General features: G+C 42.2%; 1 protein-coding gene across 1 annotated transcript in view; it reads left to right on the top strand.

The window, feature by feature from the left end:
• The window catches only part of LOC144762929 (calpain-13-like), a 449,243-nt gene that overhangs the window by 96,486 nt on the left and 332,818 nt on the right, over window positions 1–19,939 (top strand). The window contains exon 3 of the mRNA XM_078648231.1: window positions 13,673–13,742. Within this exon, the coding sequence (XP_078504357.1) occupies window positions 13,673–13,742 (70 nt within the window). The remainder of the gene's footprint in view (window positions 1–13,672; window positions 13,743–19,939) is intronic.

Genomic DNA, 19,939 nt, shown 5'->3' with positions numbered 1-19,939 from the left:
AGAGCAATAATATATGGAAGGTCTGTTTCGAAAGGAAACTTAGATGATGTACAAAAATTTGCAGTAGAAAATATAATTTAGAATAAGCTACACATTAACAACATAAGTGAAGTCATGAATGTTTAGGTACTTCTTGTTGGCGAGGAGTACGAGACAGAGAACATTTGGCGCTCATGTATATGAATGTCGTGACAGGTGACCACAAATGTAAACGTTTCGTTGCCATGTGTAGTGGATATACAAATGACGTGTCCAGTCTGTGATTATAACAAACAGCATACCACCATGCCTGATAAGATAATTTAGTAGAGTCTTTCCAATTTTTGATGATTTGTTGAAAGGAAACTGCCAATAATAAATCTATGATCTTAACACTATCAATGCTACAGCAATTTAGCCTCTATGCTGACCATTTTTGAATCCCATTGTTCATGACGAGCTCAGCTCGTCATGAGCACACAAGCAGTGTACTGCATGACGAGCTGAGCTTGTCATGAGCATGGAAGGGGTTAACATTAGAGTTACAATCTACCCAAATAGGGGACAAACTCCCTAAAAAGATATGTGGTAAAGAGAGAGGGTGAGTAGAACTAAAGATGGAATTGATTTGAGACCATACCTTTTCCCAGAAATCATTAACCAATTTGCAATGAAAAAGCATATGGCATAGGTCAGCACGTGGTGATGAGCAGGACCAACAAGTATCTGGAAGATGAGAGTGTTGTATACTAAGAATTAATGGAGAAAGTAAGAGCCTATTATATATAAAGAAAAGTGTCTGTGTGGTGTTTGCAGTCCTAGAGGATTTCTTAATTTTAAGCCAGATATTAGCCCAAAAGTCCACAGTCCAGGAAGATTCTAAATATTTTCCTATAACGTTTCTATTTGGGTTTTTGCTCTTGATTCAGATTAGGTATGAAGACATTTATGTATGACAGATGCCTTGGAATTGTTAATAATAAGGGATCTCAATTTATCGCTATGAGGAGTAGGTGGTGCAGAGGGTATATAATGTGTATAAGCATCTTGAACAGCTTTCAATAAAAGAGACTATTTAGAACTGAGGTTAGAAGGCAAAGTGAATAAGGTGCGGACCTTTGTAAAGGATAAAGGTTGACCGTTGTCATATAATTGATGCACCCAAATCAGACCCCGTTGTCTCCAGGATTTCCAGAATAAAGGTTTGTTATTAATCACAATATGTTTACTATGCCATAAATGAAGGTTAAGAAAAGAGGGTAAGGGAGTAGGTGGAAGTATTTTAGAAGTAAATTTAATTATAGGGGAAGATAGATATTCCTGAAATGAAAAAGGTGAAAGAAAAGATTGCTCAAGTGTAGTCCAGAGAGGGCGACTAACAGAAGGTTCAGAAATCCAGTTTGATGCTTGATGTAGTAAGAAGGATTTATGGTAAGTAGGAAAATCGGGGAAGTTTGTTCCAACTTCGGTTTTAGGACGAATTAATTTTGATATGGACATATACGATTTTTTGTTACTCCACAAGAATGAAGATAGGACGGAATTAAGCTTTCTAAAATATTTTGAAGGAATAGATACTGGAATATTAGAAATTGTGTATAAAACTATGGGGGAAAGCATCATTTGTATGGTGTCTAAACGCCCCCACCAGACAAATACAAGGGATGCCATCTCGTCATTAGAGACGAAAGCCTTTGTATGCAATCATCCAAACAGCAAACTATCGTTCCTGATATAGAAGTAAAATGTCAGCATAAGAATTTAATATACTGAGGATTCCATGTGAACCCTGAAGTAGTAAATTCAGCTTTGAAAGTATATTTGTGAGGGGTAAGATCTCAAATTTATCCTTGTTTAATTTGTAGCCAGAGACAGATGCAAATGAGTTTAGTTCTTCTAAAAAAGTGGGAAGGGAAGCCTGAGGTTGTGAGAAGAATAAAAGGACGTCATCGGCATAAGCCGTCATTTTAACAGTAGTATCTTTAAAAGTAAAACCATGAATGTTATCATTTTGACGAATCCGCAGCAAAAAAGGCTCCAGAGCAAGATTAAAAAGTAAAGGGGAAAGAGGGCAACCCTGTCTGACACCTCTGCCCAGATGAAAGTAAGAAGAAACTGCATTATTTGCTGATTTAGCTGTCTTGGATTAGAATATTAAATAGATATGAAAGCAGTGATTTTTGGGCCAAAGCCAAAGCATTTTAGTGTGCTAAAGAAGTAAGGCCATTCAACTCTGTCGAATGCCTTTTCTGCGTCCAAGGCTATGGCTGCCAATGAATGGGTAATATGTGAGACTTTAGAAAGAATATAAAAAAATAAACGAGTGTTATCTGTGATGAGTCGTCCCTTAACAAAACCAGATTGCTCGGTTCCTAACAAGTCAGTCATATGAGATTTTAAACGTAAAGCCAAAGCTTTGGAAAAAATGTTCTAGTCAATATTTACCAGAGAAATGGGATGATAGTTTTTGCAGAATTGGGGGTCCTTGCCCTCCTTAGGTATAATACAAATAAGGGCGTCTGAAAAAGAGCCTTGAGATACACCAGATTGAAGAAAAGCGAGTATGAGGGCATGCAGTTTAGGTATGAGTAAGTGCGCAAAGTGAGTGAAGAATTCTACAGTGAAACCATCCGGGCCCGGTGCTTTTTCATTTTTAAGTGTTTTTAAGGCATCAACGAGTTCCTTTTGTGACAGGTCAGATTCTAAAGATGAGAGATCTGGTCGCGCATTGGGAGTACATTGGATTTTGGAGAGAAAGCGGGAAATAGTTTGATCAGAGGAAGGATTTTCAGAGGAATAGAGTGACTTGTAAAAATGGAGGAATTCATTTAGAACGTCCTCGTCTTTGAATTTCAGCTGAGGATTTTGATCAAAGATAGATTCTATAAAGTCAAAGTCAAAGTTTCTTTATTCGGTTAAAAAGTTTAAAACCATCAAAGCACAGTACAGTATTTCATTCAACAGTTTCACATTTTAGCTGATTATGTACAGACAACAGGTACCTCTGAATATATTACAAAATTACAAATTTGGCTGAAATGAATACAATTAAAAACACTTAGTCACCCGCAGAAACTTACTTAAAAAACACCCGGTCACAGGGGGGCTATAGCAAAATTAGGGTAACAATGTTTTGTTTCGGCTCCTGATCGCCCCAATAATGTAACTTGCCACCCCAAAACAGACTACCGGAGACCCAAGCATTTGTAAAAAGGTCAAGGCCGGTCTAACTTGCTCAAAAGTTTGGCCCCGAAACAATGGGACAATAAATCTTTTGCGATGGGGTACATAAAACTTGCAAAAAAAGATCATATGAAGGGTATTCTGATCAGAACAATTATCACATGGGCAATGCCCCAATGTCCCAGCTTTCGCAAAACCTTTTGGATAGGATAACAACCATGGGAGCATATTGTACTTGAACCTTATCAGCACGTAGCGGTGGAACGGCTTGTTTATATAAGTTAAGTACGGCTGAATGTCTTTACATATACTCAACATTATAAAACTCCTCACCGATGGTTTCACCAGTTCCTCTTCTTCTCTCTGTGACTGTATCCTGTTCAGAAACAGGGCCTTTACAGCTTTAATGGCAGTTTTGCTCAAAGCCATAGGATTTGTGAACAATTCAGGACAACCCATTAAATCAGTTTGAGTTTTAATATAACTGATCCAAGGGATGTCCAGGGCCCTGTCTAGAGACAGACAATCTTGGATAATTAACTGGTTTAAATTCGGAGCTTGCTGCGCCCATACTCTGAGCCACCCCAACAACGGGGCTACAGCAATCTGATCTGAGATATAACCCATCTCTAAATCTTCATGAACATTAAAAGCAGCTACAGTTTGAGGGAGCGACAACAATTTTCTTAAAAAGGCATTTTCTGTGGTGTGGATCTCAGACATGTTCGAATAACCCCAAACTTCACTCCGTAACGGACCATGGGTACACACTTGGCATCGTAAATTTTCACAAGAGCCGTTAAGGGCTTACAGCCCAATCGTTTTGCAAACCCCAACAAGGCACCTGTTGCTCTCGCTAATATATTCTTTTTCAATGCACGTTGCGCAACCCACGACCTTCTATCGTCAAAGACAACACCTAAATACGGGAATGTAGGTACTTTAGTGAGAACCTGACCTTTACAGAAAAAAGATGCCTTCTTTGCCCGCCCTCCACCAATTGACATAGCGTGTGATTTTTTAAAATTTGTTGTTAAGTCTAGAGAGTCCATAAAATTGATAAAACAATCTAAAAGAGATTGCAAGCCTCTTGCCGTTCTTGCTAGCAAAACAGCGTCATCCGCATAAAGTAAAGCTGGAATTTTTTTTGAACCAACTCTCGGAATATCTTTATTTACTAGGGTTAAAGCATCACCCAAATTATTTATATAAAGCGTGAACAACAGGGGCGCCAGAATGCAGCCCTGCCGTACCCCCCGCTTTACAGGCCATGCATCGGTCAGACTTCCATTCTCGTTGTAGCGGACTGCTGCACTGGTATTCTCGTGGATTTCTGCTAGGAAGGATATTAACACAGGATCCAGCCCCATGTCACACAGGAGAGTCCATCATTTTTGTCGATTTACAAAATTGAAAGCAGTCGACAGATCCATGAATGCTACGTGTATGTCCCCCTGCTTTGCGACTGTATATTTCCCTATGACAAGGTGTAAATTTAGACATTGGCTAGCAATACCTCTTCCTTTTCTAAACCCGTACTGCAGATCCGAGACAACGTTATTCTCTTCCAACCAGTCTGACAATCGATTTAAAACAGCTTTTCCCATAATTTTCGCAGCCGAGTCCAAGAGTGAGATCGGCCGATAACATGCCGGATCTTCCCTCGAGCCCTTCTTGAAAATTGGGCTCTACCCCAGGACGCTGGTAAGCCAGCATTAACAGCTGCATTAAAAACAGAGGTTAAAATCTTTGCCCAATAAATCGGGTCCGCCTTGTACAGGTCCGCAGGGACCCCATCCGGGCCTGGAGCTTTCCCATTTACAGTGGACTCAATTGCCTCTAATATTTCCTCCTCGGTGAAAATGATTTTCCCAGCTTGTATATTCACCCCACTAAATGTAACGGAAGATGTGTTTATCTCAGCGTAAATACCACTAAAATGCTCCACCCATTTTTCTGGGGCAATGAGGCAGTCCTTGTTTGAGTTATCTGTCTCATTAAACAATGGACTGTTTATCACTTTCCAGAATTGAGTGCTGCTTTTCAGAACACTCGATTTGGTTAGTTCTTCCCATGCCATATTTTTTAGCTCATTTTTTCTCTGTTTGGTGGCATTTTTATAGGCCCTTCTCGCTGCAGCGATCCTATGTGGGTCCCTATCACACTCTTTCAGAGCTTCTAACAGGGCTACATGCGTGCTACTGCAAGCCTGATCAAACCAACTTTCCAATTTTTTCTTTCTGGGTTTGCTTTTCCTACTTAGCTTTTCTGTTACATGAGTTGTTATACGATTTAAAGCACCCAGAATTTCAATTGGGTCTGAATTTGCTCCTAAACATACATTCAGTTCCTCTGCATTACACCTATACAGATCCTCTAAAAAATCCTTAGGGGCAACCGCTTCCCACCTTATTCTCCTCCCCTGACATATAGAAACTATATTTGAATTTTTAATAGGAGCCAGCGCATTTTCCCCTTTAAGAGCCCTGATATTGATATCCAGACTAAGGGGATTATGATCACTAAATCCATTTTATGTTACACTGAACGAACCTATGCTATCCATCAGAGGGGATGAGACAAAGATATAGTCCACAGTGGACTGATGACCTTGACCAACAAAAGTCGGGACAGGACACAAAACGTCCCCTTGTGATAGGGCAACCAGATAAAACTCAAATAAAAGACTCTCAGGATACATCCTGCTTTTGGTGTGCTCAAAATGAGTAACACCCCACGGGTCAACTTCATAATCAACATTCTGCAAACGCTTAAGGGGACAAACGTGAATATTAAAATCACCAAGAATTATAAGATTATAATGCACCTCATTACCCGTATTAAAATCCTCCAGAAATTCTGACAGTGTTCGCAAATGTTCCATTTCATCAATCCTGGTGAAGGAATTATAAAAATTTTCCACCAGAATTTTGGGCAAGTTTTCACCTTCCAATCTGACCGCCAAAATATTTGGGGAGCTTGACACCACTAACTCAGCTCTATACAGTAATTTAAGGCTAAGTAGTAGCAACAGTCCCCCCCTGGATCTCCCCATTGGTGACGGTGTTGCGAATTTATTAAATGATTGATAACCGTCCAGAAGATAACCTTCTTCGTAGTCCCAGGTTTCCTGCAGTGCAATTATATGAAAAGGATATAGTGTAGCCTCCCAGTTTGGGTCTCCCCTTTTTGAGCGCAACCCCGCAATGTTCCAAGATAGAAATGCAATCCTATTCTTGTTCAAGTTGGCTCTAAACTTCTGAGAATCACCTGCTTCAACAACCCCCCTATTTAATGTCGCTGAGTTAGTAACTCCGTAAACCTCTGTGGACCTTAAGGTCTGAACAGCCATTTCATCAAAAGACCCGTCTCCTACCAATTGCCCCTCATGGTCAACTCTTTCAGGAACCACCTCATTTGGTTGAGAAATTTGGAATCCATCAGGAGAGAGAGTAGTCTTATCTATCATTTGGGTGCGAAATCGATCCTGAAAATCCAGGTCTGTGGATGAGCGCACTTTACGATCATCAACCGAGCTGGTTGATCCTGGGTCTAGGGTCTCCACACCACAGAGTCAATCATTTGTATTTAAGCCACTTAATGCCTCATACTTATTGGTCAGCTCAATGGGCCCAACAAGGGGAGCTAACTGAGTAATTTCCCTGCATCCCCCATACCCTCCGAAATTCTTTGGGGGATAGAAAAAGGCCAAGGGAAAAACATTAACATAATCAGGATTTATCCTATGTGAGCCTGCCTGCTTCAGAATATGATCAACCAATATTGGGCAGCCAAAACTTACAATTACACAGTCCCCACTAAGAGATTTCTTTGTTTTCCCCACCCAGGGTACCCTTCTCACCATTTTAAAATTGTTAAACAGATGATCACCCAAAACAGTTTTAACACTCAAATATTGCAGGGCCTTATTTCTAAGGGTGGTCCAGTGTTCCTCTTTACCGTCCTTTGTTTTCGGAACATTTGCCAAAATTATTGAGTAGGGACTGGCTTCTGGGGGGAGGTGCAGCGGTGCTTCACGAGGAAAAGCCCGAACAGAAAGGCTTATTCTCCCTGAGTGGCCTGAAGGCCCTTGCTTTAATCCTTGACTGTCCCCCGCACCCACAGCCAACGCAGGAATAGTTGGCACTACAACTTGGGGCACAGTGACCATCATAGAATCTACAAGGTCAGTTACCCTCGTTGTTATTACACTTAAAGAATGTGTATCATGTTGACTTTCCCCTTGCATTGGAGCTTTCTGTTTAGTGAGATGTTTTTCAATAATATCTAATCTTCCGCCTATTTTCACCAATTCATCCATGACTGGGGTAAGAAATACTTTCAACCGTTCTTCCATTATTGCAATGAAGTGAGCCATATTGTCCCCCATCTTGTCATTTACATGATTACCTAACTCTGGACCTCCCTTCCTTCTATATTCCATAGTCGGTTTTGTAATACTTCCATCCTGTCTACCCCTCCCAGACGAGATACCTTTATTTTTACTGTTCCTGGGCTGTTTAGCTTTTCGCCAAGTACTTTTAAGGGAATCACTTGCCTTTCTTTTCCCTGGCGCATCATCATTATTGTTGATAACTGAGGTAGACCGTAACTATCTAGTACATGTGACTATGGGAGAGGCTAATAAACTAGACACATGAGACAAACTAACATCAACAGCAGCCCCATTTGTAATATAGCGGATAGGGGGAACATTAGTGTCTGGGGGGGGCTCAATGGTTACTGCGGGCAAAGGTATTTGACGGAGTGGTTCTGACGATAGCCTTCTCTCAAAAAGTTCAATTTCTTTGGCCACAACTGTTTCTGCACGTTTCAGGAAGGCGTCCAAAGTCCCAGCCCCCCCACCCCCAGAGCTTCCTTTAGATAAAGATTTAGCCATCTCAGAGGATATATTGTTCCCAGTTTACAACAAACAGTCTTGTCAACCCAGTATATTAATCCGTAAGCAGAGTTGAATTAATGTTCATAATAATAGCTCACCCCCTGGTAGTGGCGATGTCAGAGGGCCGGCCCAGCCCGGCCTCCTCTGGCCTGTGAGGGCCTAAGAGGGCCCGCCCTTGTCCCGGGCTTCTCCATGCGCCTCCCGCGCGCGTCCTCGCGGGACGAGGGACCAGGCGGGGCTTTATGCGCCTCCTGGCGCGCACCGAAAGTGTTCCTCCCCCGTGGGATCCTGGGGATTGTAGTCAGGACAGCGTGACCGGCGGAGCCAAGCCCGGCCGGTCAGTGTGTCCGCAGTAGTCCCGGTAATTGCGGCGAGGAGCAGGGGGGGCGGAGCCAAGCCCGGCCACAGGAAGAACAGCGTGAGGTTTCAGCTCCCTCAGCCTGCCATAGATTCTATAGTAAGTTTGTTTTGTTTAACCTTTAAGTAGTTAGCTAATAGTTTTCCTGCTTTATTCTGACCACCATAATACTTTGCACTAGATTTTAGTAGATAGTTGGAAGCGTTATTAGTTGTGTCCTGATTAAATTAGAATTTAGTTTTTATAAGGTCAGATAAGCATTCCTTTGATTTGGAAGAATAATAGGAGTGCTCCAACTGTTTTTGGTCAATAGGGCAGTAGTAGACTGTTGGGCTTTTTTACGTTTTTTTGAGACAAAGTTAATAATGAAATCTCTAGCTGAGGCCTTAAAGACGTCCCAAACCACAGGAAAAGGTGTGTCATCCGTTTGATTAAAAAGAAAGTACTCATTAGAGAAAGAGATAAAAGACGATGTGAATAGTGGATCTAAAAGCAGAGTGTTATTAAAGCGCCATTTGCGGGAAGCTGGAGGTGGCTGCAAAACATCAAGATGAATGATTATGGGAGCATAGTCTGATATTAAGATAGAACCAATATCTTCAGCCACTAGTGATTTAGAAAAATTGTGAAAAAGAAATAAGTAGTCCAATCGCGACGGAGTGTGATGTACTGGTGAGTAAAGGAGTATTCTCTGAGTGTGGGATTGCATAATCTCCAGGCATCTATAAATTTGTGTTGTCGGATCATTTGTGTGAATGATTTGTGAGATCTATGAGGAACAAAAGGGGTTAAGGAATTCCGATCAATGAAGGGGTCAAAGGTTTCATTACAATCCACTGCAAGGATAAAATTGTCATCATAGTGTTGTGTAATGTGCTGGGACAAGGAAGTCCAGAAGGAAGGGTCTCCAACTGTAGGTGCATAAATATTCAATAAAGAGAGTGGGACATTATCCACCAAACGTTTTACAAGTACCCATCTACCTATTTGGTCTGTGCAATGTGAACGTACCTTCATCGAGAGGGATTTTCTAAGAAGTATAAGGACACCAATACGTTAGCCATCACCCGGGGAGAAAAGGACCTCACCTACCCAACCTCTCTTCAATTTTGCAGATTCTTCAGCTGATAGATGAGATTCCGGTATACATGCAATATCTGTTCCTAGTTTAGTTTAGTTAAATGAGTCAAAACTCTCGCTTAATAGGTGAATGTAAACCTCTGACATTCCAAGATATCATTTTTAAAGGCATAAAATAAGACTGTAGTAATGTAACAAATACAGATATAAGCAAAGTATTGAGTACATGAAAACATTTAAATCAATAAACCAACTGTATATATAGTGAAACTTTGAAAAAAGAAGAAGAAAAAGAAAGAGAGCAAGATACAATAAGTATACAACGTTTGAAAATGCTCAGTCACTTTGCTTTATTTTGCACTGTTTTTTAGCGTGAAACGCAAAATAAATTGCAAATTTGAGAATGCCACGAACTACTGCCCTTCATGCCTGGTTCATTTGTGTTCTGCCTGTGCCACCGTGATATGAACTTAAATGAAGTCCAAATTACATAACAAGCGTAATATCAGGCATTTTGCATAACAATCATAATGCAAAATTCCAGAAATTATTGAGGTGAAACCCGTATAAATGAAACTTTGCTCTGGCCTATGCAAAGCCTGGGTTTCTGGGGAGCTGCAGACAAAAGGAAGGGTCGGCCATCGGGCGCTGGACAGCTGTTGTGAGGAAGACCTAAAGTCAGGCATTCACCTTCCTGCGCAAGAGGACAGGACAGAGCCCCTGCAAGAAAGTTGCTGCTGGAATGAGGAGGAAGCAGCAAGGATGCATAGAATTTTTTATCCAGGTGCAGGAGCCATCTACTGGGTGTCTCTGTGACTGGAGCTTGCTAAGAGGAGCAGACGTCCATTAACCATGGAAAAAATGGCCTAGTGGGGACTGAGGTATTGTAATCTAAAGTCTTTGCTCATGCCTGGTGTTCTTTAATTTTCAGTGGGTGCCCTAGGGTTGGGGGTACTGTCAGCTACTAAGAAATATCCAGCATGATTGCGGTGCACCACCAAATGGGCCCTTTTGGTGTTGGGCCCCCAGGAATCTGGTGTGTGCTCTTCAAACTATCCATCGTCAATAGCCCCGGGAATCTTCAGCAACCGACCATAGAATTCTCTTTTGCTCCTGGGGAACCCCTGATCTTGGAATTGTGGACCTGTGGTGGGGCTTTACCAGGACACTAAGATAACTGACATTCACTAAAGGCACATCCCCATGCCAGGCAACCAGTAGAAGGGTTACAGGAGGAGTCTGTTGACCAATAGCAGGAGCAAAGTCAGCTAAGAGAGGATAGCAGTATGCCTCGTAAGGCGGTAGGTGGCTGTGAGTTTATCGTCTCGCACCTCAAGAGACTAAGGCCAGGTCAAAATAAAATACAACTGTGAACGACCCAAGGGAGTGGGTCACCAGCCAGGTGGTCGCTGTGGCAAAAGTCCTGGAAAAAAGTTCAACACCCCCATTATCAAAAGAAAAAAAGTTAAAATACTGAATGAGTCAGCCCTATTAAAGGAGAAGCATGCATGGCTCCTTTTTCTCTGACAATGCATAGAAAAATAGGATGAAGCCTGCTGAAAGAATGAATAGGCCAAAAGGATTGCGTGTCATTTCTGCAAGAAAAGAAATATGGAAATATTTGTTGTGTTCTTGCTCTTGCCTGATTTGAAAGCAGTCATTCAACAGGTAGACTTAATGTTAATACTTCTAAAAAAATCGTTTTGCACTGACTAAAAATGTCTTTTAGTACTATCAAGTCAAAAAGCTTATGTTTTTGTTCCTCTTAAACTTTAAAACTAATAGAGAGTAACCTTTCAAACCAACAAAAAGAACTGGGTTCAAATAACTCGAAAAACACTATTGTCCCTCTTGTGCTGATTCAATCAATCTTGTGGAACACCCCTACTGTTCTTCTATTATCACATTTTTTGGGGTTCCTCTTAAAGCCAATTGGCTTGGCTTGCATTTGCAAAAGATGATAAGCTGAGTCAAAGGCTGTGGACTATTTATTTGTGAAACCCTCCCACAAAGCCAGTATTCTTAATTTTAGTATTATGAAAAGTCATACATATTTTACAACAGGGTTGTTTATGAGTTTTGCCGGGGTTTTGAGTTAAGGCCTGCCGGTGCTCAAATAGACACCAGTACCCTGAAATTAATGGGAACAGACTAGGTTTATGTTGATTTACACCCTGGTTATTCCATGAGGCCCTTTGAGGACGGGATCCTATCTGTAATTCTACCTGAAATGTAGTAAATATTTGTAATTCTGTGAGTAGCATTTAGTTTTGTGTGTAGTAAAGTACTTTCCCTTTGTAAAGTTAAGCTCTGGTTGGGGACAGATTTTGTGTATGCTGCTGAGCTCTGACTTTCTGGACCATAGCAACTCTCTGAGTCAGCCTTGGCCTGTTCTGCCCCATTAGTCTAAGATTCGAGTGCTAAAAGGGGTTTTTGGTCCATGGTTTGTGGGTCTGGTGTAAACCAGGGCCCCAGAGACCTCTGAGTAACCTGTGACTCACAGAATTTGATGTCTCACAGCATTTATTTATTATCATAAGATTAGTAGGATTATAGTATATTAAGAAGCAACATTTATTTACACAAAATATTTACTCCAATAAATAGCCATCTGAGCTACCATAGTATATAAACATGTGCAATTCTTTTGAGTATCACTAAGAGAAATTCTAATAAATTAACTTATTTGTTTACAAGTGAATTATGGTATTGAGTCTAAATGTGTTGGAACATTTATGCATTCTAGATTTACTTATAATATCAGTAGTAATATTCATGTAAGTATACATCTGGCATCTTTTCATTTATGGGAATATCTCTTTTACTGTACTTATAGTTTCTAGGAACATTGATAAAGTGAAGGAACACGGGAAAGAAATCTAAATAAGCTTATACTCAATAATAGTTTCAGGGACTAAAGAACTCCTGTGAACCTACCCTTGTTTGCATATATGTTATGTTAACTGTCTTTGTATAGTGCATTATTGCCCTGAGGCATCTAAGCGCTGTAATGTATGAACTGCGAGTGTTAGTCAGGCTGGCATACGAGTTATCCAGATTTGAATAACCTGGTCTTTACAGCCCTCCTGAAAGAGATAAGACTAGATTCGTTTTTTATGCAGAGATGAAGTGTATTCCATTTTGGTTGCTTCCAGCAAAATGGTCTTTCCACCCCATATAAGAGATAAAGTACCCCCTGCCATACATTATAAGGATATTGCAAGTTACCAGGGAGTGCCATAACAATTTAGAGTAACAAGGCCAAAAGCCCACTTCCTTTTTTAAGGTTATGGAACTCAGATGTGACTGACAATATCCTTATCATGTACACCAGGGAGTACTTTGTACCATATAATACATGGCCACACCAACACCTTTCCCACAAACCACTTAAAAACATGGTGCACAGCTTTTTCATATAAAAGAGTGATTATGTTTGTACACATTACAAAACCTCTAGTGAACAATTAAGCACATCAAAAACCACTGAAATATTGTCTGCAAATGGATATTAGAAACAGTTCAATATACGTTGATTTTTTTTAAAACAAGAAGCTGCAGTAGCCCAGAATGAGTAGAAACAAGCAGAAACATTCTAGTTTTTCTCTAACTATCTAAGGAGTGTAAAAAACAAGACCATGTTCTCTCTGCTTGCCATTGTTAGCTAGAAAATAGAGCAGAAGAAAGAAAAGACTCCATTTTCATTGCTTTAAACAACTTCTCTGTGACCTTGTTGCGAAAACTAAGTCTTCAGCTCAGCTCTACAAGGTTTGTTGGCTTGGGTGACTCGAGTTAATTTAGTTCAATGCACCAGTGCTGCATGTAAAAGACAGGTAATAGTAGTCCTACAGACCCCCACCCAATACATACAATGAGGTGGTGCCAATGCTTTTGGGTTATCTGCCATCATTGTCTTTCTCATTCTCAAAATTCTTTAAAAATGTGATAATTATTCAGAAAGCACCAATACAAGTGGAACAGAAAGCTTTCTGCAAAAACATTGCAGTATCATTATAGCAACTCCCTTTCATACCTGCAAAGTGCCTCGAAAAACGTTTTAAAGCAACCCCTAATTTCTTTCTAAAGAAAGACAAACTATTGAGATGGTTGGAATACACTGTTGATGTCATATTAATGGACTTAACTTATTTACTTATTGTTTCTTTCAGGAAATATGCAAAGATCCCCATTTATTTGTGGATGGAGCCAGTTTGTTTGATCTTCAACAAACTCATATAGGTAAGACTAAATACTGGAAGGGCGAGATTTCGATCGATACCTTATCACTATTGACCTAAACCTCGATCTGGTCGACTGAACCTTTGTTGCCTGTCTTTGAGGAAGTAAGTGCATCTATTTACCAAGCCAGTTCACCCAATAAAGGACTTCGCTCCCAAAGATCACAAACAACTTCTAGCTTTCAAAAGTTTATTGTAAGGATAGGATAAGCTGCAAATACAGGCATCTCAGAATGAGATTCACGAGATACACAGGTCCAACTACATACATGTGCTCTCTGAAAGCCCTCAGACGAGCAACGGAAATTACTAACACAAGTTCTAAGAATAATAAAGCTATCAGCATTGACGCATATCTCTCCTTCATTTAAGTTGGAGGAAAACGCACAGGTTAGGCTGTCCCTACCCTGCTCTAGATGGTATCCCTACTTAACCAAATCCCAACCTAACAAAGGTGTCAGCAGTGAATGACCCCCAAGGGAAGTCACTCACTCTTAGTCTCTTGGTGAAAACCTATAGTTCTCCAGTCATGACCCCTCTCTGCCTACCCATCCGCTCTCTAAAGGGTCCTCAGGTATCTGCTCTAACTCCACCCAAGGGTGCTGTCCCTAATACAAAACAGTCAACAACATTTGAGACGCCCCTCGCGAGACGCCCCTCACGTGGTGTAGCTTCTGGCTTTTTCCATGCTGCTTTGTGTTGGGCCTCATACGTTGGAGTTGACCTTGCTTCTCAGACTCTTCTCCGGCCCGTTGATACCCCTTAAACATTCCGGAACCCTCCTCCATGTCTGGGCCGTCTACTGAACAGACCTCTATTCATTTTATTTATAATTGGATTCCCCCTTCTCTCTTGCAGACAGACATCTGCAGCCAAGATCCCAACTCTCATAGACTTCCAAAAAGGTTCGCAACATTTCTTGGCCCAGACATGTACGTGTAAACCAATGTTAAAACATTTCAGGCCTACAGCATTTCTCATAATAATTATAGCATTCAACTTCTTCATTAATTAAAGCATGTTAATACTCTTATTCTATTATTCAGTAAACACATCTATAAATCATGGCCCATTAATGCAATGACCAAAACATTAGTACAATCTATGTCGTGAAAAGAAACACCTTCCCTTCTAGCTCTGGCCCTGAGGCCTACCACATTCTGCGTTTAACCACATGCCATCTTACATTTTAACAGCTACACGACATGGATTCAGGAATAATCACATCTAATAAAATCATATAGTATCACACATTTCTGTATTAGTTCCACTTCTACTTAAATCTCTACATTAGCTATACATTCAGAATATAATTGCAGATACTATTAGCACTCATGGCATTTCTCCTCATGATTTGTGCTTACTACGGGTAAGTGTGATGCACTCATACATTTAGGTCAGTTTGCGCTCTCTCAGTTCCCCCCTTTGATGACCTCTCGGGGTCATCACTAACATTTAAACTGCAGTTATTGCTAGCATAACTTGTCTCTGCGCTTCCAGAGCCCTCAGACTCCTGTACTGATTATCTTGTATGGCAGCCAATCTCTGCAGCTGCTCTCTTTGGGCCCTTTCTGACCTTTTTGCTCTATACCATTTGAATACCCTCACCAATCCCCACACTATGATCCCACAGATCAATATTATGATGATAGGTTTCAGTATATACCACACAAAGCTTTTGCCTAAGGTGGAAATCCACCCTCCAACTTTACTCATTCCGTGGCCCACCTTTTCCCAGACATTTTCTCTACTCAAGTCTTCGATCTCTTTGTGAATATCAGTTATGTTCCTAATAACTTTCTCAAGGGGCTTTGAATTGTCTGGAATGTAAGTACAACATTCCTGGACCTTCAAAGCCTTACAGACTCCGCCCTCTTTTGCTAGTAGGACATCTAACGCAAGACGGTTCTGAAGAACCATAGCCCTTATCGATTGCATCTCTCCTTCTACCAGCATTAAGGACTGAGCAGTGCTGGCAGACAACCTGTCGACGACTGTTGCCAGTCGTCTAATTTTAACATCATTAAGGATTAGACCCAAAAGAGGGAACATAGCTCCAAAGACATCTCCAACCATTTCTGCATCTCCTATATCTCTCCTTCCCCTCGATGATGTCTTGCCCTCAATGATCTCTAAGTCTTGTGCATGATATATTTTGGGGAAGACAATTGCTAGGTAACATGATCCATACCAGTTGTCAGGTAGTCTCACGTAGGCATTTCTTCCACATACAAAATACACATTTGGAATCACTTGCATTCCCTTCAGGAAATCTTTAGTATAGTACTCTATATTGAAAGCATGTTCACAGTCGACTTCTCCCACGTATACATTTTCATAATACGTTTTGGCTCGGTGAAGACATAGCTTTCCTCTCTGCGTCTTATCTAAAGCTATTGGACCACTACTACCCTTTCTCTTGTGTGCCTTCTCTTCCTCGGTCCAATCTGTTTTCCATTGTCCTGATTTTTTCAAAATCTTTTGTCTCCTGTAACGATCATCCACCTGCCCTATGAACTTCTTCTCGACTTCTGACACTTTGCATGTCAGGTTATTTCTACGGGCATGTGAAGTATCTAAGGTAATCCAAGGAATGAAGAACTTGGCCAATCTGTCTTCACTTTTCCAGTAGTCCCATTTGTTCATCTGCTTATAATTTGGGACTTCTGGCAACACTGAATCATAGTTGGAGAAATAGTATTCAAAACTATCTCTCTCATAAAATATACTAAGCAATAAGCTACATGTAATGCCATATGTCAGCGGGAGGTGATGGTATCTAATGCCTTCATCTACAGACGCCGGCAACTGCATGCAGACGTAACAGTCCTTAACCTCCATGGCATCCACGTATTCATATAAGAGTTTAGCATAAGCATTTGACCTAAAGTCTCCTTGGGACTCATCTACGTGTAACCTGCGGGCTTCTGCAGCTAATAACGCTTTCTCTTGAATGTTTTCCCTTTTCTCACCAGCAACAGTAGGTGTAAGCGTTTCTACAGATTTCACATCAGTTACCTTTGCCTCTTCCTCATGTCCCTCTACATAAGAAATTGTTACCACTAAAGCTATTAATATTATCACTCCTACTATTAGTGTACCTATTATACATTTAGCTCTGCGGTTCTGGGTGCCGGCTTCCATTTCGTCAGACAATATGGCTCTCTCTTATCTTAGCAAAAAGTTCTTTTCTTCTCGTTCCTTTACAGTCTCTTTTTAATCCTTTTGTCTTTAGAATCCACACAACTGGAAGCTGACAACCTTCTTCGCAAAAGTCCTTTAACAGTTCAATAAAGACAACCCTAGCCCTTCTCCATCAACTCAAGGGAAGTTCCCTAATATTCTCTGCTTCCTGGGCGCTAGGTAATCTTCTTTTTCTGCTCGCTTTATTTACAAAGTCCTTTAACAGTCTACTATCAAGTTTGTGCCTGCAGCTTCGATAGCAAAGTTCAGTATTTCCAAACGAAGATTGTGCTCTTCATGTGCTGTTATTGTTGTACCAAAGTCGGGGAATTGCAATTCTGAGAGAAACATATGTTTTAACTTGCTGAGGCGGGGAGGTCTGGGGAGCATGAATGTTAGTGACCCTTCTTGTTCGACTCCGGGTACCAACAGTCGTATTTCCACGGTGACGATGGGCTCAGAACTGGACACCACCACCGCTCGGATCCTCCCTGTCTCCTGTTTCACAGACATTTGTCGCCAGATATGTCCACTCAGGTGTGGAGTATCTTCTGTTAGGCACACGCACTCTTCTTGACCTTCTTCGGTCCGGTGCTTCAGCGCCCTGAGCACCTTCTTCCGGGTCTGAGTCTTCTGATATCGGAGGAAGGGTTACCTCTGGAGTTGACCTCAGGCTAGAGCTCCTTCTTTGCGGCCAATTAGCTTCTCCACGTGCCCTTCTACTCCTTCTCCTTCTTGTCTGTTCTCGCTCTCTGTCAGACCTGTCAGTGTCTGACTCGTACTCCCAGCTACTTTCTCCTTCTGTAGCGTCGTCTGTTTCGCTGTTGTACTGACCGTCCTCAGCTTGGTCAGACTCGTTCCCTGCTTCCGCTGGCACCTCTACAGCTTGGCTAGCCCCCTCTATGGCTTCTCGGTCCTCTGCTGGACGTCTATCCGAGAGAGGAGCTGTTTCTTCCCGAGGTGCTGGAACCCTTCGCGTATGTGACGCGTGGATCCAATTGGGCAGGCCTCCCACCTTCACAGCCGTGTTCGTGATCAGGATGATCTGGAAGGGCCCACGCCAACGAATATCCAAGCAGCTTCTTCTCACATGTTTTTTCACCAGGACCCAGTCCCCAGGATACAGGTCATGACACGGGCCCTGGCACGATGGAACCTCGGCAGCCTGCACCTGAAGGGACACAGAACGAATGGCGTCAGACAGCCCCTTACAATAGTCTAGGATCATATCATCTGTGATATTTAACAGTGCAGTAGTTGGGACAGATGGCAGCCTCATTGCTCTCCCCATTAACACCTCATGTGGTGACAACCCCGTTCTTCTGTCTGGGGTACTACGAAGGCTCATGAGGACCAATGGCAGGGCGTCAGGCCAACTCAGGGTCGTTGAGGAGCACACTTTTGCAATTCGGGCTTTGATCGTGCCATTGATCTGCTCCACAATTCCTGAGGCTTCTGGTCGGTAACTGCAATGCAACTTCTGATCGATATTCAGAGCTGCACAAATCATCTTCACAAGCTCGCTGTTAAAATGCGTTCCCCTATCTGATTCCAAAAAGGCCGGCACCCCGAAGCGCGGAATGAGTTCCCTAAGCAGTAACTTGGCCACTGTGAGGGTGTCGCACCTACGTGTAGGGTATGCCTCAACCCATCTGGAGAATACACAAACAACCACCAGGACATAGCGGAGGCGGTTGCACCTTGGCATTTCAATGAAATCTATCTGCATTCGATTGAATGGACCTCCAGACCTTCCTATGTGACTCAGTGCAACTGGTGTTCTTTTCCCTATTTTCAGCTGCTGACAGGTCACACAACGCTGGCACACTGCTTCTGCTGCTATTCTAAACTTAGGATTGTACCAAGTCTGTCTAAACACTCTCAGCATAGCATCTCTCCCTAAGTGTACGGGACCATGTATAAGTCTGGCCATTGGACTCACCATCTCATTGGGCAACACTGCTCTGCCGTCTGCTGAGACCCAAAAATGGGACTCACCCATTACACATCCTGCCTTTTCCCATGTTTCTTTTTCAGAATCAGGAGCATTTTCTTGCATGTTTGACAGTTCATCCCAAGTATCAACAGTTTCCAATATCATGGCTAATTCAGTCCTTACATTTATTCCACCCACTTCCACCTCTGTGAAAGAGTACCCTTGTTCCGCGCAATACCGCGCAACTTCATCAGCATATCTATTGCCTTTCGAAACGAAGTCCTCATTTCTGGTATGTGCGGTGCACTTTACAACTGCTATACCTGCTGGGCATTGCAACGCCTCTAACAACAGGCGCACAAACTCTCCATTGCGAATGGGAGAGCCTGAAGAGGTCATGAACCCTCTTTGAGACCATAACTGCCCGTAATCATGAACCACCCCATAACCATATTGGCTGTCGGTGTATATGGTGACTCGAATTTGATTGCTTGCCAAGCAAGCACGTGTCAAGGCAATAATCTCGGCTACCTGAGCGGAGTGTACTCCTTCCAGGCACCCAGCTTCCACAACTCCAGTAATTGTACAAACAGCATAAGCTGCTCTCAACTGCCCAACTTCGTCTCTTACACATGAGCCATCGACAAAGAAAATTTCGTCTGGGTCGGTCAGTGGCTCATCTACGATGTCGGGTCTGGGTTTGGTGCATAGTTCAGTCACATCGAGGCAGTCATGGTCTGTACATTCATCATCATCCTCGATATCATTTGGGAGTGGCATCAAGGTGGCAGGGTTCAAAACAGAGCATCTCTTGAGGGTCACATTCTCTGCAGCAAGAATAACTTGCTCATAGCGCGTGAGCCTGCTGTTGGTCAGATGCTGTGTTTTGGTCCTGGTCATCAACAGTTCAACAGAATGGGGCACGCACACCTCTAACGGGTGCCCCATGACGATATTTTCACATCTCTCAATGCTGACACCCGTTGCAGCAACGGATTTGAGACATCCGGGCAACGCTGCGGCTACTGGGTCTAAAGTAGCCGAGAAATAAGCAACTGGTCTACGGGCATTCCCATGGA

This window comes from Lissotriton helveticus, chromosome 6, assembly GCF_964261635.1.
Source record: "Lissotriton helveticus chromosome 6, aLisHel1.1, whole genome shotgun sequence".
Lineage (NCBI taxonomy): Eukaryota > Metazoa > Chordata > Amphibia > Caudata > Salamandridae > Lissotriton > Lissotriton helveticus.
The sequence above is the reverse complement of the archived record's forward strand: the minus strand, read 5'-3'. Positions and strand labels throughout refer to the sequence as shown.